At 34.5% G+C, this 25717-nt stretch overlaps 6 protein-coding genes across 14 annotated transcripts in view; 2 read left to right on the plus strand and 4 right to left on the minus strand.

The window, feature by feature from the left end:
- Positions 1–256: 256 nt before the first annotated feature.
- Positions 257–1754, minus strand: LOC116434606 (uncharacterized). The gene is made up of 5 exons (XM_031993177.2): positions 1249–1754; positions 1021–1175; positions 756–954; positions 549–672; positions 257–480 (listed from the first exon to the last, which is right to left on the minus strand). The coding sequence occupies exons 1-5, from the start codon at positions 1591–1593 to the stop codon at positions 257–259; spliced, it is 1047 nt and encodes a 348-aa protein (XP_031849037.2). The 5' UTR covers positions 1594–1754.
- A 166-nt stretch (positions 1755–1920) lies between these two features.
- LOC116434605 (mitogen-activated protein kinase p38a) lies at positions 1921–6462 on the minus strand. 5 transcript variants are annotated; one of them, XM_076374139.1, is made up of 10 exons: positions 6041–6458; positions 5382–5511; positions 5035–5093; positions 4794–4935; positions 4559–4721; positions 4411–4482; positions 3416–3495; positions 3032–3110; positions 2778–2951; positions 1921–2710 (listed from the first exon to the last, which is right to left on the minus strand). In XM_076374139.1, the coding sequence occupies exons 1-10, from the start codon at positions 6142–6144 to the stop codon at positions 2631–2633; spliced, it is 1083 nt and encodes a 360-aa protein (XP_076230254.1). In that variant the 5' UTR covers positions 6145–6458; the 3' UTR covers positions 1921–2630. The 5 variants fall into 5 exon arrangements, with proteins under 5 accessions (XP_076230254.1, XP_031849032.1, XP_031849035.1 ...); XM_031993172.2 differs by lacking the exon at positions 3416–3495 and adding an exon at positions 3866–3945 and having other exon boundaries at positions 6041–6457; XM_031993175.2 differs by lacking the exon at positions 3416–3495 and adding an exon at positions 3866–3945 and having other exon boundaries at positions 5964–6102.
- A 272-nt stretch (positions 6463–6734) lies between these two features.
- On the plus strand, positions 6735–8803 carry LOC116434607 (ATPase ASNA1 homolog). The gene is made up of 6 exons (XM_031993178.2): positions 6735–7282; positions 7396–7604; positions 7687–7789; positions 7872–8022; positions 8106–8414; positions 8483–8803. The coding sequence occupies exons 1-6, from the start codon at positions 7161–7163 to the stop codon at positions 8600–8602; spliced, it is 1014 nt and encodes a 337-aa protein (XP_031849038.1). The 5' UTR covers positions 6735–7160; the 3' UTR covers positions 8603–8803.
- Positions 8804–8866: 63 nt separating this feature from the next.
- On the minus strand, positions 8867–10798 carry Gcat (Glycine C-acetyltransferase). The gene is made up of 7 exons (XM_031993171.2): positions 10713–10798; positions 10423–10628; positions 10067–10353; positions 9795–10001; positions 9402–9594; positions 9094–9271; positions 8867–9024 (listed from the first exon to the last, which is right to left on the minus strand). The coding sequence occupies exons 1-7, from the start codon at positions 10732–10734 to the stop codon at positions 8867–8869; spliced, it is 1251 nt and encodes a 416-aa protein (XP_031849031.1). The 5' UTR covers positions 10735–10798.
- A 243-nt stretch (positions 10799–11041) lies between these two features.
- LOC116434603 (BOS complex subunit ncln) lies at positions 11042–14493 on the minus strand. The gene is made up of 7 exons (XM_031993169.2): positions 13847–14493; positions 13587–13774; positions 13189–13518; positions 12903–13112; positions 12424–12828; positions 12133–12353; positions 11042–12058 (listed from the first exon to the last, which is right to left on the minus strand). The coding sequence occupies exons 1-7, from the start codon at positions 14019–14021 to the stop codon at positions 11920–11922; spliced, it is 1668 nt and encodes a 555-aa protein (XP_031849029.1). The 5' UTR covers positions 14022–14493; the 3' UTR covers positions 11042–11919.
- A 795-nt stretch (positions 14494–15288) lies between these two features.
- The window catches only part of LOC116431069 (venom dipeptidyl peptidase 4), a 447002-nt gene continuing 436573 nt past the window's right edge, over positions 15289–25717 (plus strand). For 4 of the 5 annotated variants that reach the window (XM_076374131.1, XM_076374129.1, XM_076374130.1 and 1 more), the window contains exon 1: positions 19241–19690. The gene's annotated coding sequence lies outside the window, so the exon portion shown is untranslated. Of the gene's footprint in view, positions 15308–19240; positions 19691–25717 lie in introns of those variants that run through there. The other variant, XM_076374132.1, reaches the window with a different exon arrangement.

The following is a 25717-nucleotide window of genomic DNA, read 5'->3' on the forward strand; positions in this document are numbered from 1 at the left end:
ATTACGATTCTTTGCACGTTCAGAATTTTTTGTGTATTGTCATAATTGTATAATTAACGGTTAAGAAACATGAGTGAACTTGATCACAAAATACATCGAACGAGAACGGTTGTCACATTGCTTTATGCTATTTGTATTGAATTTTTTTTTTCTATAGTTGCTATTCGTATGTTCCCCGAAATAATACTTGTTCTTTAGGCGGAACACTAGATGCCAGGAAATTATAATAAATTATTGGTAATGAAATCAACTGAGTTTAGATTTGTTGTTTATAAAATTCACAAGACGCATCAGTTTGAATTTTTATCACTGGTAGACCGCATTTACAAACCGTTTCGTTACGCACTACTTTGCATTCGCTGCAATTAGAACTACAACATGCTGCGTTAAAACTGTGGGAGATAGATTTTAAGTTTATTTTATTTAGACGTTCCTGTGCGATCAAGTTTTGTATACGTTCCTCCAACTTAATCGCAACTTCTACAAACAATTGATATCATGTCAATAACAGATTAATAATACATAACAATGTACAATATTATATTTACCAAAATTGATATTCCGCAACTGACACGCTATGCTCTTTCCGAACATTTCAAATTCGTCATAAACTTTTCTTTTTGTTTTATATTGCTCGTCTATTGTTGTATTATTCTCATATACAAAGTCTTTCTGTAAAATATTTTACACGCATGTTTTAATTTTCAAATGACCGGAATCTTACTTGTTCATAGTGCTAATTTGATTGTATTTACCGAATTACTCATAACAATTGTGTTGTCAGTTGTACAGGTTTGACACGCTCTACATTTGGTTTTGAATGAAGATAGATCTGTTTGCATTTCGTTCTCTGTAGTAGTATTATCCTTTGGATTACATCCGGTATTAATTCTAGTTACTTGTGAGTGTAAGTAACTTGTTCCTTTATTATTTTCCACTGCTGTCCAGCATTTCCTACATAAATAGATACACAGTTAATAATGAATTAATTGACACTCACTTATAAATTGAATGACTTACTTGGAACTTATAGGAGGTTTCATCTTATCAAACTCACTGTAGTCGCAATTTGTGCGGGTGCAATTACAAGACCCCGGCATTTTTTTTAAATATAACTGATCATTTATTTCATTATTGCGATAGTTTTTAAACGGGTCCCTTTCATTGTTGCATACCTAAGATAAAAGATTAGTTATATTACAAATAAACAGTTTTAACATGTAATAAATAATATGATTTTTTATATACCTTCCAGGAGTCATTTCTGTAACCATACGTTTTAATAAATGGAAAAAGTATTTCATGCATTATTGGAAACCAATTTGCTTTTGGTTTGTATATTTTCTCACAGGATATTGCTGCAGTAATTTTAGACAAATCGTAACAATACTGCGCCCTTATCTGGGTAATCTTTTTAATACAATCACAAACTGTTAAATCACAGGTATTCATGCAATCTACAATGTCTTTGTATGCTTTGTAGCGGCAAAGTTTATTTTTGAAGTCAGGATGAAAAGGATTCCACAAACATTCATGTCGACTATAAAGAATCACTAATTTCAAAGTTTGAATTTCACTCCATACAATTGACATGATATTGCTTCGATTATTTTATCATAATCAGGTTATTTGTTCTCCTTTACTGACACGTCGATATTTATCACATCATTGCAGTTTCGTAATCGCATCTCTTGAAGTTGTATTAAACTTTATAGTAAGAATTTCCTTTTCGAAAGATCGCAATAAACGAAGTACATTTGAATCCTTCATTATGTATATATGTATACGAACGTTTAAAAAGTAACTAAAAATTTTAAAAAATACGCATAAAAAAAGTGAAAAGATGCATGAAGTATACAAAGAGTCCTTTTATCTATAGACTTCTTTCCCATAGACATGTAACCGATTTAATTCAAATAATTCAGATATCCAGTATTTATTAAACAATTTTTATCAACACTAATCATTTAACATACAAGAAATAAACAATATACAAAGATCAAAAAGTTTATTCGGCCATTTTTGTTGTTAAAAGCATTACTTTAATATTATCATACACATGACATGATTTTAAATTATTTACGTATGATGTAATAAAATTAATTTGAATGATAAATTTGATCTAACATGTTTTCCGTTACCGACTAGAACCAGCAATGTATTTAAACAAAATTGAATGCTTTGAAGCTAATGTTACCGTTTTCTTTACATTACGAGGTTACACTTCATGAAAAATATTATTTTCTTTGCTTTAAATATATTCATTAAATACATACTAAGGTATAATTGTAGCTTCAAAGCATTTAGATTCATGGATACATAATAAAATGTTCATGTATAACCATGAATACGAATATACGCGTTGCATGTTTGTAAGTTTATATTTTAAAACAATTTATGCGTGTAAAGTGAAAAATGTTAGTGTTCCGTGTATCGTACGTCATTAACAAAAATATACATTCTGCCCTTAGTACGCATAGGCTTATGTGATTAACTATGTTACCTATGTAACATTATATACAATGATAGCTTTGTATATAACAAATATATATACTTTCCTTTGTAATTATTTCTTGTTAATTTTATCTTACTATGCTTATGCCTATATTATTTATGCTACCGACATGACTTTATGAAGCAGCTTCAATTGTTGAAGATAATGTTGGTAATTGTTGTGGTACAAAGTTTATAACTTCATGATAAACGAGCTCTGAAAATATTTAACAATAATTAGGTAATTTTGACGTTTGTTTCTCAAATTGTAGTTGAATTTATACCTTTCCACTTTTCAACTGGTAAATCCATGTCTTCGAAACTTTGATCGTATGGAAGAGACACTGGTTCATCTGTTGGATCCGCATATTGAGCAAGATATGGGTGAGCCAAAGCTTGTTCCGCTGTAATTCGTTTCTCCGCATCTAACTCCAACATCAATTCAAGTAAATCTATGGCTGCAAAGTAATATGTACTATATTAATTTAATTTTTTGTTATATCCATCCAGATTATAAACTTTTTAATTTTATAATTACCTAATGGATTAGCTCCACGAAAAACTTCTTTGAAGTTCTTTTTCTTTAAAGGTGGTAAACTTTGTATGTAATTCCTTGCCTAAAACAATGTTTCATTTTTTTTACATTTACAAATTGTAAATAATTTATACTGTTCTGTAGATATACATACTAAAATTATATAATAATTTTCTAGAGATAAATATTATAATTATTTTTGTATTATTTACTGTACCATAATCATTGTACATTTTTAAATGTTTTGCTTTATTTATTTAATATAACAAACTCAAAGCAAAATCATGTTGTTAAATACAATTCATTCTCTTTTATCTTCTTGATTGTATTTTTAATGTTTGAAAAAAAATATTAAAAAAGACATTTATCTTAAAAAAAAAAAATTACCTCTTGGCTGCTAATTTTGCTTAAAGTTTCTTCTGTGGGTGTACCACAGAGTACTAAGACTCGTGTTAGATGATCAATGGCTGCTTAAAGTTAAGGTATTTTTGAAGCATAATTTGTCATACAATGGGAAAGATTTGAATTAATGTGGAGTATATTAGAATTGCACCTATTTGAAGCAGAAATTTTCATTCCAAAAGGGGATAATTAAAAAAACAATAAAACACAAAAATGTAATATATACTTATAAAGTTAATTTTCTATGGATTATGTTATGTTTATTTCCATTTTGTTAAACTCAGTAATTGAGGAACCATTCAAATATTGTACATTTTAATACCATAAAGAAATGCATGCGAGGCATTTAAGCCGTAACACATTGTAAATTAATAGCATGCACTAGTAGAATGTTACAGGATTAAATTATTACTTAATAACTCAGGTATTACTCACCGACTCTGATGATATTTTTTGCATGAACTCGTCTCGTGGAGTACCCAATATTTCCATTATTAAGTTCAGTTGATGTATATCTGCTCTTGCTAAGGTTCCACCACACCTTTCTCTACTTTCGCTAAACTTTTTGTTATTAAATGACATACTAAGTTATATGACTTTGTGCATTGAAGCATGTTAATAAATGTATTACACATTTATTATATATGCGTGTATGTTTCTTTCTTTTTTTAAACAATTACATTGCTCTTGCTAGTGAATCAAAGCTAAATAAAAGCAAAGAGTGCCAGGAGGCAAATAAAATAAAACATATTAATTTATTAGCACTGAAAGATGTTAAAGCAAAGTAAAAGCCATATGTAGAGCCTTAGCAAAAAGCACATCTTTTAATTTTAAGATGGTTAAAGATTCGTGATACTTATTACATTTGTTATAAAATGAAATTGGGGCCTACATATATTAGTAGAATATAAATAAATGGAAAGCACAAATAACGACTGTGATTATTTAGAGACATTATTTAAAGAGCTTTAAAAGGATACGATCTGTTCCAGGAAATAGAGTCCTTCCTGTTAATAATTCGGCCATTATACATCCAACTGACCATATATCAACTAAAAAGAAAAGATAGATTTTAATTTTTGTGAAGTCAGTTAGAAAATATTTTGAGAGTAAGGAAGAAATAATCACCTGTTTGATTGTAATGCATCCAATTAAGCATAATTTCTGGAGCTCTGTACCACCTTGTGGCAACATATCCAGTCATTTCATTCTCAGTAGGTCTGGCTAATCCAAAATCTAAAATTTTTAGCTCGCAATCCTCATTTACAGCTATGTTGGAGGGCTTTAAATCCTAAATAATATAAGTACTGTACTGTCAAGTTCCCTCTAGTTTTTCTAATGATATTACAAAAAATAAATTTACCCTATGTATTATCCCTGCAGAATGAATATATTTAAGACCACGAAGAATTTGATATACAAGAAATTGTACATGATCATCTGAAAGCTTTTGGGTTCTTACAATATTATTGAGATCTGCACCCATCAGATGCGTGACTAAATACCTATTAAAAGCATATGATGTTACTAAAACATGGTAAATAGTGTTCAAACTTATTTATCCATTACAACAGTTAAATTAAAAAATCGATAAGAATACATACACTTGTTGAAAATCTTCCAAAGTGGAAGAGGGATGAAATACGTCTAACAGACCAATCACCTATAATAAATATTAATCATATATTATCTATGAAACAAAAAAATATTCGATAATAAATAATTATAAAAAAATAAAAAAAATAATTCAGATGAATGAAGTAGAATATTTAATAATAGCTTTTAAAGCTGGATGATTTAGAAAAGTAAAAATAAAACTCAGTAACAACATAGATCTTCTTAATTCTGGTTGCCAAGACAAAGTGTCTAAATGCCCCTAATTTTCACAGTGCCAACTTCAAGAATGCATTATATATGTACGTATACATGTAATCTACTTTTCTTCACTCACATTTTCATGATTCATGTGCTTCAACATACGAAGCTCTCTATATGTACGCTTTGCATGTACAGCTGACTGGAATGGTCTGGCTAACTTTTTTATTGCTACTTTATGCCCAGTTGTTGTGTCAACTGCTGAACTGAAACAACAGATGCACATTTCATGACTAACTACCTACTTAGTCATATGTTAGAAAATAGTCTAACAGGAGAATGAATGGATACCGAAAAGCCTTTAATTATTTCGACGGAAATATAACTTGATGTAACAAACAACTTCTTGTGCATTTATACTGGTTGAATATCATTGTCAGATGCTCTAATTTTAGGATCCGTGATACATGTAAGCTGTAAAACCGCTTTATGCGATTGAAACGAATTGCCGCAATGATGCCTTACAATTAAACAACAGAACAAGAACAGTCGAAATGAAAAATGAAACATCAACTGTCACAGTGCATTCAACGGCTTTCTAAAAATGTAAGCAATAGAAACACTAGAAATGTCAAGGTTATGATTATTAGTTCATGGTCGGAACAAAATACTGCGTTAGTTATGAGACAGAAAGCAAGGTAGTTTAAAGTTTTCATACAATATTCAAACTTCTTGGACATCGGATTATACGTCGAAAAACGGAACTGTAATATGCTAATTACTGTCTGGTCTTACCACACTTGACCGTAAGCCCCTGATCCCACTGGAGTGAGCATTTGATACCGTTCCGGAACCTCCCATTCGGTCCTGTTTATTTCAATTTTATGAAACTGCGGCATACTATACACAAAATCTTCTCACTCGGGGAACAGGATTCACGGAAACACGTTTGAATTAACAACCACTGTGCACTAACGTTTGGGACCACGGTTTACAGACACTTCGAACATTTCCAAATTAGCCTACTATTAAAAACTACACATCCATCGTGTGTAGTAAAACTGTAGTCGATTATAACAATCGATATTGAGCTGTTTTTTCACCAGCGAGTAATCGACTTGTGTCTGTCGATACTATTTAAACGACTACATATACCAGGTAGAATCGTTGCAGCACCTTTGTTCCACCACTAACTTTTGTCTAATTCAAATCGGGCGCAGCGTCTCTCAACTTACAACGAATGACTGCAATTTACCTGGAGATATTTACAATACTCTTGTGGTATTAATTCGGTAACTAGGTCTCCCTAGAAGCTTTTAAAACTTGAGGAACTTTTACCTGTACGATTTTCAAGTTTCTTGCATTCGAAAGGATTACTGTATGACAATGAACTTTTATAGAATTGTCACGCTACTTATAGAAACATAAAAGTATTTGTTCACGAATAATCGATTGACCACCACTTCACGCTGGCAGATTGGTGGGATTTTATTGGAAGAAAAGGATTACGTGCCTTGCCTTTATCAGAGCTTTACAATAATACCTCTGATCAGTCATGTCACTAGTATAATCTTTGTTTAAATAAAGTTCTAAAAAAAATCGGTATTCCCTGTTTGAATGTACATAGTTCCTGGCTGAGTTACAAAGTCGTATTTTCCTCAATTTTGAAACGAAATTTTCATAAATGTGTCGCTAGTGATGTAGGTATCGATAGTCTAGGCTCGATAGTCTTATGTACACGTACACACGTGTTCAGATTGTTTTTGTGTATTCATTGATATAAGCACATATGTGTATCCAGTAGCGTGATTTTTCTGTTTCCTTGCTTTTACATCTTCATCTCTTTAACTAGTGACAATAGTAAATGACGTGTAAGAATTGTTTTTAGACACGTAAGACTTGCGTTTCAGTGACCATGAGTACAAATGATTCTGAGCCAGTTGAATACGAGCCTTCCCTTGAGAATATAATAAAACAAGGATCATTACGATGGATATTTGTCGGTGGTAAAGGTGGAGTTGGTAAAACTACGTGCAGGTAACCATAACCTGTGAAACGTGTTTATTTGTCAGAAAATTTAAACAACTGTGAAATAAGATAAAACATTAAATTTGTAAGATATCTACTTAGTCATTTATCTATTGTTTCAGTTGCTCTTTGGCTGTGCAATTGTCGAAAGTGAGGGAAAATGTACTCATTATATCAACAGATCCGGCACACAACATATCTGATGCTTTTGATCAGAAGTTTAGCAAAGTTCCGACAAAAGTGAAGGGTTTCGATAATCTGTTTGCAATGGAAATAGATCCGAATATTGGTTTTGCTGAACTACCCGAAGAATACTTTGAAAGTGATGCGGGTAGTCATTGTTGTGCACTTTATAGTGTTTTACAATCATGACTTAATAAATAAACATGATTTTTAGTAGTATTATATAACAGTTTCAGATGGAGAAGCAATGAGATTAAGTAGAAATGTAATGCAAGAAATTATGGGGGCATTTCCTGGTATTGATGAAGCAATGAGTTATGCAGAAGTTATGAAGTTAGTGTTAAGTCAAGTAATCAGATAGATCAATACATAGCTAATATTTCTATGTCATTTGTACAAAAATGTTTGCTTTCAGGCTTGTCAAAGGAATGAACTTTTCTGTTGTTGTTTTTGATACTGCACCAACTGGTCATACTCTAAGGTTACTATCATTTCCACAAGTTGTTGAAAAGGGACTGGGAAAACTGATGCGATTAAAGATGAAAATTAGTCCTTTCATTACACAGGTTTGGAAGGGAATATAAAAATTGATTCAATAATTAGTTATATTTCTAGTAACAGTCCTAATTTTTAGCATATTTTATTTCAGATAAGCTCATTGTTGGGTATGACAGACTTCAATGTAGATTCATTTTCTAATAAAATAGAGGAAATGCTTACTGTTATTAGACAAGTTAATGAACAGTTCAGAAACCCGGATCAAACAACATTTGTTTGTGTATGCATAGCAGAGTTCTTGTCTTTGTATGAAACAGAAAGACTTGTACAGGAACTTACAAAGTGTGAAATAGATACCCATAATATCATAGTGAATCAGCTGCTATTTCTGAAAGAAGGAGACGCACCTTGCAAGCTTTGTCTAGCTAGACATAAAATACAAGATAAATATTTGGAACAAGTAATTTATTATTTTATTAGACGTATTATAATTAAATATGTAGTTTAATTTCATTTTATTTTCCGTAGATAATGGATTTGTATGAAGATTTTCATATAACACAGCTTCCTTTGTTAGAAAGAGAAGTTCGTGGAGTCAAACAAGTCAAAGAGTTTTCTGAAAATCTGATCAAGCCATACAAACCTTAATGTCTATAAAGTTGATATTTAATAAGAATACATAACATTATATCTAATCGAAAGCGTTTATAAACTGACAAAATCTTATATATCGAAAAACTTGTATAAAAGGTAATATTTTGATTTATATTTGGTAGGAACAAGTCCCTCTGCATGTAAAAGCTTGGCTTTGGTGTCTACGTATTAAATATTATTTGCATTTCACAGAGATTGTGTGAATTTTATTTGTGTCATATCACGAGTACGTTACGAGGCAAATGTAAAAACTGTGTATCAATTAATCACTGTAAGTTGTTTTCCAACTTGCACAAATGCATTTATAGCGTGCTCTATATCATTCTGTGTGTGTGCAGCACTGATTTGAACACGTATTCGTGCTTTACCCTTCGGAACTACCGGATAACTAAAACCAGTAACATAAATGCCTTTCTCTGTAAAAAGATAACTTATTGTTCAAATATTCAAATGTTATGTATAAACATACATTGTAAAATACATACCAATCATTTCATCAGCAAATTCAGTGGCTAGTCTTGCATCTCCTATCATGACAGGACAGATAGGATGATTGTCCCCAATAATTGTGAAACCTGCTGCTTTCATAGCATTTCTAAATAGATTCGTATTGCTCTGTAGCTGGTCTAGAAATTCTGTAGATTCTGTTATTAGATCCATGACCTATGCAAAAGAACCTTAATATTAACTAGAGTGCTTTTAGTATCTAATATTGTCATGTAAAGCACTATCCATCTTCTCAATTATTATATTACTTTAAGAAATATCCAAAGGAATTCCTTTTTTAGCGTACCTTACTTGCTGATGCGACTACGGGAGGAGGCAATGAATTCGAAAATAAATACGGCCTGCTGCGTTGCCTTAACAAAGCAATTAATTCTTTTGTACCAGTTGTATAACCACCTGCCGCTCCACCTAGAGCCTTACCCAGTGTAGAGTTAATGATATCAATGCTTCCTAACTGATTAAAATAATCTTCTGTGCCTCTGTAATTTAATGACTTCATATATGTATTAATACAATTTATAATTATAAATTTTATTAATTATTAATAATATAATTATAAATAGTGTATAAATTTTACTATTTCGCTGTAGAGTTCTTAACTTGTAGTTACTAAAATCTCTTTTTACACTGCATATTGTAAATAAGTAACATGGAATTAGAGTACCACTAATATAATTACCTTCCATTTCTTCCAAAAAATCCAGTAGCATGACAGTCATCCACGAAAGTGACAGCATTGTACTTTTTTGCGAGTTCAAGTATTTTTGGTAATGGTGCAACAGTGCCATCCATGGAAAAGACTCCATCGGTAGCGATAAGACGTAAACGCGACGACGCACTTTCTTGTAGTTTATTCTCTAAATCTGTCATGTCCCTATGCTTATACCTTCAGTAAATATAATTTGTTATTATAGTCATTATTAAAATAATATATTTATTTAAGTTTCTCACCTGTATCTTTTTGCTTTACATAATCTGATACCATCAATGATAGAGGCATGATTCAATTCATCACTAAATACTGCATCTTCAGCTGTTAATAAGGCTTCAAAGAGTCCTGCATTTGCATCCAAGCAAGAAGCATAAAGAATAGAATCTTCCCTTCCATGAAATTGAGCAATTTTTTTTTCTAATTCTACATGAATTTCTTGAGTACCACATATGAATCTTACAGAGCTTAAACCAGCTCCATATTTGTCTAAAGCATCTTTTGCTGCTGAAATGATTTCTTTGTTGCTCTAAATGAAGGAAAAGATTAATTATAATATTAAACGATTGATTTGGATGTTCGGAATTTTGAAACTCACGGATAGACCTAAATAATTATTGGCGCAGAAATTGAGAGCTTCTATTCCATTTGTTAGTAAAATTCGAGTACGTTGAGGTGAAGCAATAATTCGTTCATTTTTCCATGTACCAGCTGCTCTTATTGCTTCTAATTCTGGTTTTATGCACTGCACCAAGGAACTCATGCTTTTTTGTAATACCCATCTTTTATAATTAAGTTTCAAACCTATTGATATAAAAGTATAAAATGTTTAAATGTGAAGTTTTTGAAAAAAATACTTAATCATTTAAGTAAAAATTAAATGAATACTTTTCTCAAAAATAGAATTCATATCTTGGGGAACTTTACTGTTTGTATACCTGAATCTATACTGAGAATACCCGATCCTCACAAAGTGAAAGTATAAACTAGTCAAACCTGTTTAGTAATGTAATGATTTTCACACCTAGCTTATTCTTATTTTTCTGTCAAGTGATTTATGTTTAATCTTTTCCAGTAAACAACATTCATACTACGTAATAAAGAATCAACTAATATTTTTTAAAATCAGAAAAGCAAAAGCAATAATATTTACAACTAATATTTATATAATATGTGGGTGAGGTAAAAAACAACATTATTACAAACTATGTATTCAATTGTTAGTCTTATGTGACATTTATTTTACAGTCATCTTATGGTTCCTCCTTATAATTTTATTTCAAACACGATAACAATTAATTAATATTTATAGCGATACATCATTCAAGGATTCTGTTTTCTATGTTAGCCTCTAGAATTTTATAGAAGCATTTTCGTTGCAACTTGATTAATACTTTTTTTAAACACTATTTATTTATTGTTATTTAACATTATTTCTGAATTTTATTGATCAGATTTTACTATTATTGTGAATTACATAATATAAATATCGTACATTGACATAGTGATAACTGGTCAGCAGAAATATTAAATGCATCAATTACTCTATACAAGTTCTATTATTCTATACAAAATTTGGAATTAGTATTATTTTTATTACTAGATACATTGTCATATTTAATATTTTGTATTTATTTATGCTTAAATCTGCCAGTCTTTTTCGTCATAAATTGCATTCTGAAATCTCACTATTTGGTCTGTTATGCTTGGTCTTAATTATCACGAACTCTTACAGATTAATTTATTCTGAAGCGACAAATAATCCATTAACAGAATGCGGATAGCACATACTTTTATGATTTTAAACATTTTTGCTATCATTAATCACAATTATTAATTGGAAGAAGAAGTAGGAGGATGAACATATTAATTTCAGTTTAGAAATATATATTACTTATAACTGTCTATGATTAAGAATTTAAATAAAATGTAGAATAGTTTTTAATTCAGGGTTAATATGAGCTAAATCAATGTACACACGATTTTGTCTGATCTCCAATATACACCTATGATGCTCGTTATATATTAATATTCTTTAAAAAATTTGTATTGAGTTTTTCTTTACAATAAACAAATTATAATTTCTATAAATGTTTCATGACGCTTTGTTCTTGACGGAAAGACGAGTTGCTAGGGAGTATGCGTGTGGGAAATTGTGTACGATAACGTAAACCATCCCCAAGTAGATGACGATGGCGATTGTAAGAAAGAGATCAAAGACAGCTGGTTTTACGCTGCAATGTAATAATTAGTTAATTGACTGTGTTGTTCATTTTATTAATAATGGTAAACTGGGATCAATATTTACCTGTACACGTTCATTGTTGCCTTGGTAACATCATAAAAAACAAATTCTGGATCCTGTTTATCAGGGGTATGTAGGGTAACTTTGACATCTCCAAGGTACCTGGCCATTGCTTCCTTTAATGTACTGATTAACATATTATGTTTGTCTGCTAATAAGGGAGCAGCCCTTGGTTGCGATGCTAAGTAACCAAACCATAAGGATAAGGATTCCTTTGACACTTCCTGTAAAAGTTAATAACATTAGAAACAATGCTCTTCCATTTTTCTATTCCTCTTAAAAAATCAAGCATACCAATGGATCTGTAAAAATCTGACTAGAGCTTAAGTTATATATATGCCTTGCTAATGCTTCAGCAACTACTTGAGTATGCTTATGTAGCCTATCTATTTGCCCTCCTTTCATTAAGTCTAAGATTGTGGTTCTAATTGGATCTTCATGGCTCTTGAGTGTGGACAAGGTTGCAGCAGGTAATCTCCTCATGCTGTATCTTTCGTGTTCCCAAGCCAGTGTTTTGTCAGCTAGGTTTATTTTCTTGTGAACTCCTTCGACTGTAGTTGTATTAGATAATTCGGAAACAGCTTTAAGCTCTTTGAAAAAGTAAAAGCCAGTGGAGTTTTCCTTTGGTGGTTTTGACACATGTACATAAAGGTGATCATTGGTAGATACTGTATCCAAGCAAATAACAAATGCTGCATCCTAATACAAGGACATATAATGAATTATGCTACCTTGACATGTAAAAGTATGAGTACTCTTAAAATGTATATTACTTGTATTACAGAGCCTTCAAGGCCATCCAGTTGATCCTCCAACCATTTTTTACTACCTTGATAATTAAGTTTACCAGCACCAGTTACAATGAAGACAAGGTTGTACTGTGGCCTTGACCTATTAGTAGAATACAAAGTAGAAAACAATCTTGCAATTTCTAATAACATAGCCATCCCTGACGCATTACTGTCTGCTCCAAATGACAACTCCTATTTATTAAACAATATATGCTTCATTTTTTGTTATTTGTACCTTGTATAATTTTATACCAAAAGCAACACTTACAGGGGCAACTCCTGTGCTATCATAATGGGTTACCAAAGCTATTGTCGGTAACTTTTCCTCTGCTCTGGTACCAGCTAATTTACCATGCAATGTAGCCACTTTAACGTCTGTTTTAAGAAGTGCTTGTCCAGATGGCACAACAACTTGATAACCGCTGGCAGATATAGAGTTAAACATTGCTTCTGCAGCAGAACCAGCTTTTTCATCCGTAATAAATCCATTAGAAAGGTCATCCAGAATTGTTTGTAAATCTGGATGCCACGTAGCGAAGTAAACTGGTATTACTGTTTCTGGTCCGAAGATCATGGACTCTTCGAGGCTCATAACATGCTAAAATGAATAATTCCAGTTGCTTTATCCCAATAGCAATAAACATTAAAATAAGTTAACTGGATAACCTGCTTCTCTTCTAATGTCAAGTCATTAATTTTCTCTGGTAGAACTACAATTAAGGCTCCAGCTTTGTTCTTAATTGAATGGAATAGAGTTGGTGTAAGGTCCAGAGCTTTAGCAACTACACAGTGCCTGGAAGTGCTCCATCCAGTGAGGGACCTGGCCTCCAAGGAAATTGGAGCACTGCGGCAACCTGAATGAGAAGTTCAATCTTATCGCGGTCGTAACACTTAATTAGGCCAAAAAAGTGTCGAGATTACGTTACCATGAGGTTCACCGTGCAAGTCATACTGGTGCATCCGATATACTGGAAATTCATGCGATGCCGCAACTGGGTTGACCGGGGATATAATAATAAAGATCGGTAAAATGATCAGTAAATAATACGGCAGATATCCCCGACATAACTCGGCGAAACTGTCGCATTCTTCCAGCCACATCTTTTCAAAATTTCACTCAGGTATATACTAAGGCCCCGATTATTTTCATCGACCTATTACCACGCGACCAGCTACTCCCGAGTTAGTTGTGCTCTCGGTCACGGTAGGAGCTATATGTAACTACTCACAAACAACCTAATTAAATCTAGTGCAGAAATCAGGGTGGCCAATGGACAAACGGAGAATATTCTAAATATAGTAGCATCTGAATACGTGCTTCTCTCACAACATAAATATTATTATATACAAAAACTTTAGAAATTATTAATACCCCAATAATCAATAACTACTATGCGTTGCACTTTTCAATTACAAGCAATTACATTGCAAGCTTATAGGACTCCATGTAATATATTCTCTTTGCCTATAAAACTGTCAATAGGAAAATCATATCAAACAAAATGATCGAAGTTGACCAAGTAGTAAATAAACTAAATCAGTTATACAAACTTGTTCGTCTTATATTTGATTAACTTATTATCTCGTCTATGCTATTAATTATTCATGGAGAATTTCAAATGATAGTACACTACCACCTAAATGTAAAATACGGAACTAACTAGCTAATTAGTTTAAATATTCGGCTATAGATGTCGTGACAAGTATTTCGAATTAAATTGTTTATGTTTACAAGTGTTAAATTAACGAAATACAATTTTGCTTATAAAGTATGTTTCATTCGACAATGTTCTGTTTTGTCTACTCCGACTTCAGTTACGTTTGCCAATAATATTTTTCTTTATTTAAATTCTTAAGATACTTCTCCAATTCGCGGGAAGTTTCAAATAGGAACTTCCGGTTTCCTCCACTCCTCGGCGTCTAACGGTGTCATTTGTAAGTTGGCGGTGAAACAGAATGAGTCGCGGTACCGTTCCAGTGAGGTATTCATTTTTAATTACCTTTCAACCGCAATAAATATTAAATTTATTGCTTACGAATGCGTCGATGTATTGTTAACGTTTTAAAGTAAGAATTAATCGGATTTTAAGAAAAGAACTTCTGATTTCCATCATTGATTTCGGTATTGTTCTCCAACGGATACCAATTCTACAGACCAGTTCTATAAATATATAATTTCGAATTAAACTCGAATTATTTAATATCCATAGTTGTTATTCAGTGTACTAATACATTTGCGTTTATTTTACTAAAACCAACGAACTTTACCTTCCATTCTCATTATAGATTTCTAATCAGAATCGGATCAGCATTGGCGCCTTTTCCTGACACCATGACAGTTAACATTCAGTTGGAGTGAAAGAGCGTAATTTTCTTCAACGAAATGGGTAATGTATTTCTACAGTATATTCAAGTTTTAATTTTGAATCCTAGCAATTAAAAATGGTCGAACATGTAAACTGCACATTCAGATCATTGTATTCAATTAATTTTCTGGAAGCATTAAAAGAGAACTGCGCTTCAAACTTGAATCTTTGCTTCTTCCTCGAGCGTGCAGTGCAGTAACGCCATCTTGTATCAGAAATATGCATTATTATGCAGTTCGGTCATTTTACCAGAGATGGCGAACACGTGTCACTCACGTGGGTACCCACGCTTGTTCAAATATGAACGTCATTTGCCAAAGTGATTAACTCAAAGTATTTATATAATATAGTATGCACTATTCTTGGCAATGAAATACATACTTTTCTCAGCATTTACTGCAACAATTGATTCACCAATGACTATTTCAAAATACAAATCCAAGATCTCAATAAACCCATTATATAATTACTACAACAAAATACAAATTAATTTTAATGCCCGATAGTTCCAATGAGAATCCTTTGCACTGAAGACTATTCTCTAGAAACATTCAACACTCGACGAAATATAAACAATATTATTCACTGTAATTTAATAATAATTCACACAAGAAACAAGGAAATGTATTATTATATAATAACATAATTTAACAATTTTTAAATACTAATATTTTTAACACGTTGAATATCATGGAAGTCACGGATGATCCCCAACCAAATTGAATTACTATAGTTCATTCAATAAAACGATTATTTGAAAATATTTCTATATTATACATAACGTTACCTGATACGGTGACATTCAGCTAGATAATGCAATAATAATAATAATGCAATTCAATGAAATGATTTAACATCACATTTCTTCCATTTTGATTATTTTGCTAAAATCGTGTGACATTTATGTTAATAAAAGCATAATGCTTTAATAAGAGCATAATAATTTTATTCTAATTCTAAAACAATATAATCTAAGAAATTCAAAAATTTTATTATACATTATACAAAGTTTAATATTCCATATTATTTCTAGTTTCACTATATCTAATCAAGCCGCGAGAGTTACCTCTCCACTGCAATGGGTTAATCAAGCATCAGCGGCACGTTGATATTGAACAGCATCTGATTTATAAGGAATTCCTTATCCATATTTCCACTTGGCACGAAACGAACAGGAAATACGTAACTCGGTTATAAGACAGTATTCAACAATCTGTCCATACCGATGCAATCGCTTCTCGAATATATCGCGTCTCGCGAAATAACCGGTGCACCGACCTCCTCGGACTCCGTACGAGCGAGTACTCGAGCGATCCGAATAGACGTATCATAAACTGCGGGCAACTGGTATTCTCAGACCGCACCGAGGCCTCTTGCAGTTTTGTTTCTCTTTCCTCTCTATACATGCCGAGGCGAAGCTCCGCTGCGTTGCGCGGCTCTTGTTTGCAACTGTGCACCGGTGCAATCGCGAGTTTTCAGTTTGCAAGGTTCTCCGCCTCGCCCGGACAAATTATGTCGCGTGTTCGAGCGCCGAGGATACTTCCGGCGTTCGTTTACGAGCCGGAGTAAATAAGAGACAGAGGGGCAAAGCCCTTTTAACGTCTGTCTTTACGTTCGAATTCGATTTTCAAGCGAGGCTGTTCATTATTATTCGATAAACGTTCGTAACGTGGGACGCGTTCTCTTCTTTTTCAACCCTTTGCGGACGAGGACTCTTTAGGGAACAATACTTGCAACATATGAAGCTAAATTATACATCGAATGCTTAACGAATTTGATAAGCATTGATAAATGTTTGGGTCGATTTTTATTAATCCTTTGCACTCCGAAGTTTTTTACTAGAAATATTCGACACTTTCCGATGAGACATGGACGATACTACTTGAAACGAACTAATGAGAAAGCATACGTAAATTAAGAAACAAAGCTATTTTATATAAATATTTCACATATTAATGCATTATATAAGAGTTAATATTATATATAACACTTTGTAATTTTGTTACATTCTATCAAATGGTGATTGAGAGTCACCTCTCGAGTGCAAAGAGTTAACGCAGTTATGCAAATATGTATAATTATTGTTTACTCTTTAACCTCTTAAAAGTTTTCTAAGAACAATAGAATAAACTGTACAGTGAATGTCAGTAAATCTAGTGTTAAGTGATAGGAAAGAAGGGAATTATATACTGATCTCTTGCTGTTCAAGTAATTAAATCGTTCGTTTGTAACTCAGTATTCCAAGTATGAACATTTTATCTCGCCAAATGAATTATGTATCGCGTTGCTAGCTAACTGATCCGAAGCAGGGCGTACACGCACGAAATTGCAACAATTGTAGGATGCAAACGATGGTAATTATTTTGAGAAAGTGTTAGGGGAGTTTTATGCTTGAGAAATTCCGTGAAAACGTGTACAGTGGAGCTACATTGGTTCAGTGAGAAAGTTGGGAAAGCGGTCGAGAAATTCAAATTTAAGGAGTTGATGAACAAAAGCGTTTATTGTAGACTTCGAACGTAGGAATATCTGCAATGTTTAACCCCTTAGTCTACAATATCGGGTCAGACTTGCGATGAAGATTCCGAATAGAATTTCACAAAGATAAATCACTTAATTCTTCCAAGTTCGAATTGAATATTATTTTTCTGTTATTAATTAGACATAGAATAAGTGTAGAATTTGTCACTCTTTCGACTAAATTATGTTCAATGAAACATCTCTGTTGAGCGGAATTGGGAAAGAAATCATAGGGCAAGGGGTTAACGTAGAATATTTGTAGAGTTTTTTTTTAAGAGACCTACATGTAACGATTGCTGACTGCAACGAATTGATGTGAAGGGTTAAAGTTCACCGATAGCGGCGCGAGTTAAGTTTTTTATATGGTGCGCCAGTACTGCATTTGCATTGACTTGCCTCACTCGCGCTAGTATTGATGATGATCGTGGTTCCGAGAGATCTTGGATCACTAGTGATTTGAAGGTGAAACTGAAATTGTAATTTCTGTATTGTTCATGTACGTCTTGTATTGTCACCAGGAATTACTCGAAATACTGACGTCCGATTGACATTCAATGGAAACTTTTGGAGATCGTTCACTAAAGTTCGAAGAATAAACAGCTGAAATTTAGAGACCTTCAGCAGTTTAATTCACAAGACGCACTTAACAGTATCAATTACCAACATCTTCAAAACTTTCTAACTTTCGAATAATTATCTACGATCATCTCTTAGAAACTAAGAATAGAAAGGGTATCGAGTAACCGTCGCAATCCTTCGCTCACTGAATCATCGCTTCGGAGCACGCGACCGTACAACGTTCAGTATTCTAACAGATTCGGCGCGAATGGAAACCAGTTTCTAATGTGAGCGAATCCCACTTTTTTACCGCAGCTCTTAACTGCAGCTCTCAAAGCAATACTGTAGTTCTCAAGATGACACTACAGTTTTCAAGGCTACAGTACAGTTTCGAAAGCGATGCTGTAGTTGTCATTGCGACCTCATAGTTAGAAAGCAAGATTTTAGTTTCCAAAGCTACAGTCCTCAAAGCAGCTTCCAAGCTAACACTATTACCATCAAAGCAATACTCCTCCCAAGCTAGCACAGTACGCAAAGCAACACCGTAACCCCAACCAAGCTGCAGAACCTACTCTTATGAACCACACAGTTCCCACCCACCGAAGTCTCCCAATTAGACCACAAAAAGGAGGACAAAAAGTCAGCGAAACAGCTGAAAAAGGAGACAAAAAGGTCGGCACGCTGAACAAGGGTTGACAAGCGCAAGGTTGTCGCACTTTCCGCCGGTTCGTTCGCCCCTTTTCGATTTAGTTGACCGCCAACGTGCCGGGCGTCGGGGCTTGGATGCATTCAACAGGTATCTATAGAATCGATGTGTGTCCGCGCGCCGTGGTATTCCCCGGTCGGCTCCGTTGTGTTGGTATCAGTGATCCGCGCTTCCTTCGAAGAGACGCTTGCGCCGGTAAGGCAGACCCTGCCGTTCCATGGCCACCCGTTCGTTATTAGTACGCCGCCGGCCGTCGAAGCTGGACGATCTTCCGTTGCGGTCCGCATCCGACCGGATCGTATCTCTTATTTTTGTTTACGTGACCGGGCCACCGATCTTCTTTTTTTTTTAAACACCGTGTCAACCTCGAACCAGTGTCACCGATATCGGTCCCCGCGACGAGTCGGTCGGTTTTCCATTCCTCCGAGTCGGATTTTCATTTTTCCCGGGAGTTCGAGGACCGACCACACGGTCCCGAGCTGTGCTTTTCGTTGACCAGTGAGAGTTTTGCGGCCCCGTATTTTTTGGACCGTTTTTTTTTTACTGGTTCGACCGATACCGCGAATTTTTGGCCGATGTGCGACGAGTTTTGCGATTTTTGTGGGGCATGACCGCTGTCGCTGGTGAGTAACTTCTTCGGAAATGGTATCGAATCGCTAGCTTCGTTTGGAGATCCGGTTGAATCAGGTTTTAGAGATGTCGATGGTTAGAGGAAAGTGATTTGTAAGATTAAGAGGGGAATTCCGGGGAAATTCCGATTGCTTTTCGTTATTTGTAATGTTGGAACCGGTGTGCATTGATCCTCTCTTGTGGAGAAATCTCAGGCCAGAAGATTGTGATGTATGGTAGAATTATGAAATAGAATCCACTGTCTATTGAAGTATATTTAGAGGAATAGATTGTAGATGGTAGAAAAGGAGGATGCAAATCTGTCGATGAACATTTACCGAAAATGTCACTCGTTGATCGTTGAAACTGTGTCAGCGTTAACGTCCCCGCGCAGATGCATTAAAATTCAAAGTAGAGGCATTATTGTAACAGCGCAGCGCATAAAAGTTGCGGGAAAAGAGTAAGGCAATAGAAAGAAGCTATAACTGTTTAAATAGTTATGTCAGCTGAATTTCGGTGGCGCAATTGTCAAAGTGTTAACACCTTACTGACTCGGAAATTATTCCTTTAAATTTCAGTGTACTTACTTTATACGAAATATTAATTATTTCGCGAACTGTTCTCATGAAAATTTGACGAAATTGCATTGAATCTATGTTTAAACATTCTTACATCGATTTCTGAACACTGCCGATTTTCCCTTAAAAAATATTATAATGTAGAAGATATTGTAACACCAGAATTCTAAACGCAGACATTTTGGTTGCCACAAACCAAACTAGTGTCAAATGAAAATGTTTAGTCACACGTGTGACTAAATAATAGTGTAACTCAAAAGCTAATGGTACCGACTCATTAAAATACGCAAAATGGAAAAAATGTAATATTTCATTTGATTGAATTGTTGATCTAGTTGAATGCCACCGCATTAGGTAGCATCATTTATAACATAGAAATGTTTACAAATAATCATAATTGAATGAACTATAGTACTTCGATTTAATTCGATTTCTTAATCCATTCGGATACCATTTGCCTTCGTTGCGACAGAATAAGTGATAACGCTAAAAATTCTCGTGGCGGTTAACGTGTTCATTTTACGGACTGTACTAATACATTTATTCTTTTATTCTTTAATAATACATTGAACAAAATGACGTAACAGCCTAGATACCATGTAAGTTGATTTTGTGTACAATTTTTCATGAACAAGTCAAAACAAACAATTAACACGTTGAGTGCCGCACGATTTAGTCGAGAAAAATGTGCAAAATGAGAATAATGTGGCATCAACTTATATAATTGAATTACGTTATTATTATTGCAGGTTCTTGTCGAATGTCACTGCTTTACGTGTTATTACTTCTAACATAGAAAAGGGTTCAAATAATAGTTTAATCGAATGAATTATAGTAATTCGATTTGTTTGAGGTTACCGGTGACCATGGCATCCAATGTGTTAAATAAACAATGGTATAAAGAAAACAGTGTGTCGTTTCGTTGGACATTAAGATATCTTCCAGGAGTAGACATAGTTGAAGATATTGTGAATTCGATTAAGATGTTGGATAATTTAACACTAAAACTACCAGACGGGTGCACATAATCCATTCCTGAATTCTTCTTTTCGAAGTTATTAAAAAGATACAGACGTTTTTCTGAGAAATTATGTAAGAAACTCATGTAGCAGCACTCAAACTGAATAGTAAATCAGTTGAAGTATCAGTAGATGCACTCTTGGAGTTTCCACAGAAGAATTTCAAAGTCAATTTAACTGCTCGGTGGTTTTAGCGTTAAATTTGTTTTGATTATTAGAAGAGGAGATTGTTGATAACTATATTTCCGGGCACGATTTTAACACTAAAACTACCGATTTAATACGACTGATATGTAATCCCTATAAAAATTCTAACGATAGATTATTTTCGGTTTCTTTAAACATTCATTATAGTATTCAAGTCGAAGCTATTTATTTTCAAGATCATTTCGAATATTCAATGCTTTTAACCCTTTGCACTCGAAAGTTTTTCATTGAACATATTCCATATTCTCCGATGAGATACAGACGATGTTTGAAATGAATTAATGAGGAAACATATATAAATTACGAAGGAAAGTTATTTTATTTCAATATTCCACATATTGATGCATCATACTTAATATTATATATAAGACTTTATAATTTTGCAAATCAAATCAAGTGGTGACTGAGAGTCACCTCTCGAGTGCAAAAGGTTAAGATATCAATAATTGTGAAACAAAACAATCGAAACCAGTGATTTTTACTGGTACGGTAGTTCTATTAGCGTGCGGCAATGGGTTAACGAAACAATGAAGTACCGAGAAACGACGCGTGGATCATCTTCGTTTCCGCAGTTGTTTTGTAACGTTCCGGCGCGGCGGTGTATTTAAAAATTCGCGTGAATGGCAGCGAGCGGGGCCAGGGGTCGCGAGAGAAATCGTGCCACGACGACCGTACGCTGTCCGTATACAAATTTAACGAAGCTCCGTCGAAGTTTGCCAAGCGACGTTTCGCAATCACCGAAGAGTCCGATACGTACCGGTACGTTTCTTGAACGCAAATCCACCGTGTCAGCCGTGTTTTCTCTTTCTCCTCCTCTTCCTCCACTTTCCTCTCTTCTGGTTTTTTTCCTTTTTCTTCTCCGGGAGTTCCCGCGCTCTCACGTTCACCTCCCCCGCCTTGGATCGTTTATTAACTCGTTCTCCGTTTCTCTTTAGCCGTTCCGTGCAGTATTCGCGGCGCGTGCGCACAATACCGATGCGACCACGAAAAATTCCCGCAAGAAGCTTGGTCCTTGATGAATATGTGATTCTTTGGGGAAAATCGTACGGGGTGGAACGGGCTGGATCGGATCGCAGCGAAGATCCAGTTCGTATTTGAGTCGCTTAGAAGACAATGCGGTTAAGTCTAGAAAAGAAAAATTGGGAAAATTCTTGTTTTGGCTTGTGAGATTGTTATACAGTATATTGGGAAACTATAAAAAGGGCTTTCTGATCTAGGAAGGAGCACAGGATATTATTTATTCCATTAAGATGCATGGAAATCAGAAAATACCGGAAATTGGACTTAACTACACTAGCTTCTGAGCGACTCGTGTCGCGAATGTTTCTCAGTTTCCGTTTCTTATTTGCTGGAAGTTAGTAGTTCCATTCATTTTAAAATTGATAGTTTTTGGTATTGATGTCTGAGTATTTTCGTTTGGAAAGTTTTGTTATTTTATAGGAACGCTAGATTTATTTTGGTCTTAGTTTTTGTTCAAAAGGTTTGAACATGAATTGGTACTGAGATGGAATTAACGTTCGATTTGTGGATATATGTGGTAGATATTATTTATTAGCGCCACATCGATGTGTTTCCGAGTAATTTATATAAATATCAAGAAATGTTTGTACAGTACGTGACGTTGATAGTAGCAGGAACATGGCGAGAAAAATTTGTTGAACGTATATTTGATTATCGATCTAAAGCAGACGTGAAATAAAAAAAAACCGTTTTCGCGGGCGATTGGCGATTATTACAGTACACGGTGTATAGAATCGCGAGACGAATGAAATAAAATGGATTTGTTCGAGTGTCAATTTACGGAAGATACGAAATGGAAGGTGTATCCTTGAACAGTTTCTAATACTTACCTCGTAGTATACGTACAATTTGGATCAGCATTTATTCAAGGATACTCGTAAACGTCGTTCGAGAGAGGGGAACAGGAAACACGAGAAGAATATTAATAAAAGCAAAGAAATTCATGAACCGGATTGTGTTAAATCCAGCGGAAGTCGAGGCTGAAGATAAATACAAAATAAAAACTGGCTCCGAAGGCGAGCATTAACGGCTCTCGCGCGAAATGCCGGTAAATTCGCGAGAGGTTTTCCGCGGGAAACGATCGGACTCGGTTTTCGTCATTCGTAATTGAAAACAGGAGATTAATAATAACAAAAATTAACTGTGTTTGATGGATTGATGGGTTTTTCGGCAGCTAATTTGCACGCGGCTTCCAGGCAAATATAAAAATGTCCGTTTCCCAGGGGGAACGACTATTAATGAACGGGTTATACAGCCATGCACGTGTTTCCTGTCGAATTAAAAACCGTCGTGAATATTTGATACGAAAAACACGAGAGACACACCGTAAACCGGACGAATAAAAAGACGGAAATTCGTTTAATTGCCGAAGCAGGAAATAAAACCGACAAAGAAAACGTGTTTCACCAGCGATCGTTAATGACTCGTTATCGGTTTTTGTTTCGAGAACAGAAATTCTGAAAAAGGAAGGAGACAAGAGATTATCAATGTTTGGCGCAGAAGTTGCTGTTCAGTGGCGATGACGGTAATGATATCTCGCGGCTTGTTAACGAAAAAAAATAGAATTGCTCGCGTAAGCCTCCGCCCGATTAATGGAAGATATCTCGTTTGTCGAGTCGACGTTGTGTATCGTTCGAATTGTTTTCGGTACACATTTACACGGGACGATTAACCAGCTAAATTCTCGTTAATCAAACGCTTTAAACGGACGGTCGATTGCTTGTTTTTCACAGCAGGTTATTCTGTCTGTTTATTCGAACAGTTTATCTTCACTCGCTCGAACAATTACATGGTTGACGAATGAAAATTATTCAAATTTATTCCTGTTTCAACGAATACTCTCTCGATTCGCTTCTTCGCAATATTGTTCGAATATAATTCCTTGTCTCTTGTTTCTCATCTGTTATCCGAACAAATCTTGCGTCTAATTTTTCATCGGTAGAATAAAATATCTCGTGTTTTATTTTTCATCGGTAAGTCCAATAAAATATCTCATTTTCCACCTGTAATTTTAATGGAATTTCTTACTTTTTATTTCTCATACAATTCGAACGGAATGTCTAGTTTCCTATTTTCCATCGGTAATTCGAATGAAATTCTCTTGCAAATTTCAGAGACACTCACCGATCAACGAACTAAATCTTTTCGCTGCTCATAGTAATTTTTCTGGCCGAAGCGGAGTTTGCTGTTCGCGAAGCAATTTCGTCGGTTCTTGGCCGGCAAGAGTAAAGAACGGACTCAGGCATTCGTTCGAACAAAGCCCGAGGACTGGGAATTATATCGCGTGGACCGCGAGTCTAAACTTTGAAATTAAATCGCGAACTCGTGTTATAATTTAACGGGTTACCGCAAGCTCCGCGGAAATCTTCGCGGAACGCACTGTCCCGCCGGCATCTCTTCCGCGATCGATACCGATTCGATCGATCTGTATCTCGCGGGATCGTGCTCCGTCGCGTTCCGACGATCTTAATCCGACGCGTGAGTCAGCGAGATTAAAAAAAAAATGATTACGCGATTATTGGAGCCGACAAGGGAGTAAATCCCTTAAAAATTAGCGAACGCGAGGATGATTACGCGAGCTTTTCCGATAGCGTCGATCCAATTATTTCAGACGTTTCTTGGAACCGTCTTGTTATCTTTGTATCGCGAGGAAAGCCGTAGATGATGAAATTTCGAATTGTTTTATAGAAATAATTGATTATCAAAGCTCTAGAAAAGACGCAAAGTGATAGTAATTTATTAAGAAAAGAAGAAGCATTCATGCTTATTCCATGTTTGCTCCAAAAGTGAACGATCGACAACAGAAAAGTACCATGAAATTTCTATTTAAAACAAATGAGGATTTCTGAAATTCATTTGATAATTTTCGTCACGAGTCTGCCTATTTATTTGACCTATAGGTCAAAGGTTTAATATTTAAAAAATAGAGTCTGATGATAGGTTTACCTGATTCATGTATTATTCAATACGTGTCGATTAAATTCAGCAAGATTGAAATCTGCGTTCTTAATAACACGGAATTAATCAACGGAAAATCGATACATCATTTTTCCAACTATAAGAACACACGTCTCGAGTTCTGCCACCTGTAAAATCACACGTATATTCTCGCCCGCTAAAGAAAACAGGGGAACCGATTAAAAAGAAAAGGAGTACTCGTAGATTACGCGATCGCATTAGCAGAAGATAATCTTTAATTTACGTTAGCGCGGCCCGT

Source organism: Nomia melanderi, chromosome 1, assembly GCF_051020985.1.
Source record: "Nomia melanderi isolate GNS246 chromosome 1, iyNomMela1, whole genome shotgun sequence".
Taxonomy (NCBI): Eukaryota; Metazoa; Arthropoda; class Insecta; order Hymenoptera; family Halictidae; genus Nomia; species Nomia melanderi.

Coding starts and splice junctions, on each gene's coding strand:
- LOC116434605 (XM_076374139.1), bottom strand. CDS start 6,144: ATGCCGCAGTTTCATAAAATTGAAATAAACAGGACCGAATGGGAGGTT. Junction 4,722..4,793: donor CTGCAGGGATAATACATAGG/GTAAATTTATTT, acceptor TATATTATTTAG/GATTTAAAGCCCTCCAACAT. Junction 4,483..4,558: donor GATGCATTACAATCAAACAG/GTGATTATTTCT, acceptor TTTTCTTTTTAG/TTGATATATGGTCAGTTGGA.
- LOC116434606 (XM_031993177.2), bottom strand. CDS start 1,593: ATGTCAATTGTATGGAGTGAAATTCAAACTTTGAAATTAGTGATTCTT. Junction 955..1,020: donor AAACCTCCTATAAGTTCCAA/GTAAGTCATTCA, acceptor CTATTTATGTAG/GAAATGCTGGACAGCAGTGG. Junction 673..755: donor CAATTGTTATGAGTAATTCG/GTAAATACAATC, acceptor AATATTTTACAG/AAAGACTTTGTATATGAGAA.
- LOC116434607 (XM_031993178.2), top strand. CDS start 7,161: ATGAGTACAAATGATTCTGAGCCAGTTGAATACGAGCCTTCCCTTGAG. Junction 7,790..7,871: donor AGTTATGCAGAAGTTATGAA/GTTAGTGTTAAG, acceptor GTTTGCTTTCAG/GCTTGTCAAAGGAATGAACT. Junction 8,415..8,482: donor AAGATAAATATTTGGAACAA/GTAATTTATTAT, acceptor TATTTTCCGTAG/ATAATGGATTTGTATGAAGA.
- LOC116434603 (XM_031993169.2), bottom strand. CDS start 14,021: ATGTGGCTGGAAGAATGCGACAGTTTCGCCGAGTTATGTCGGGGATAT. Junction 13,113..13,188: donor ATAGCACAGGAGTTGCCCCT/GTAAGTGTTGCT, acceptor TTTAATAAATAG/GAGTTGTCATTTGGAGCAGA. Junction 12,829..12,902: donor TTGAAGGCTCTGTAATACAA/GTAATATACATT, acceptor TCCTTGTATTAG/GATGCAGCATTTGTTATTTG.
- Gcat (XM_031993171.2), bottom strand. CDS start 10,734: ATGAATTCTATTTTTGAGAAAA. Junction 9,595..9,794: donor TTTTTTGGAAGAAATGGAAG/GTAATTATATTA, acceptor ATTAAATTACAG/AGGCACAGAAGATTATTTTA. Junction 9,272..9,401: donor TAGTCGCATCAGCAAGTAAG/GTACGCTAAAAA, acceptor TCTTTTGCATAG/GTCATGGATCTAATAACAGA.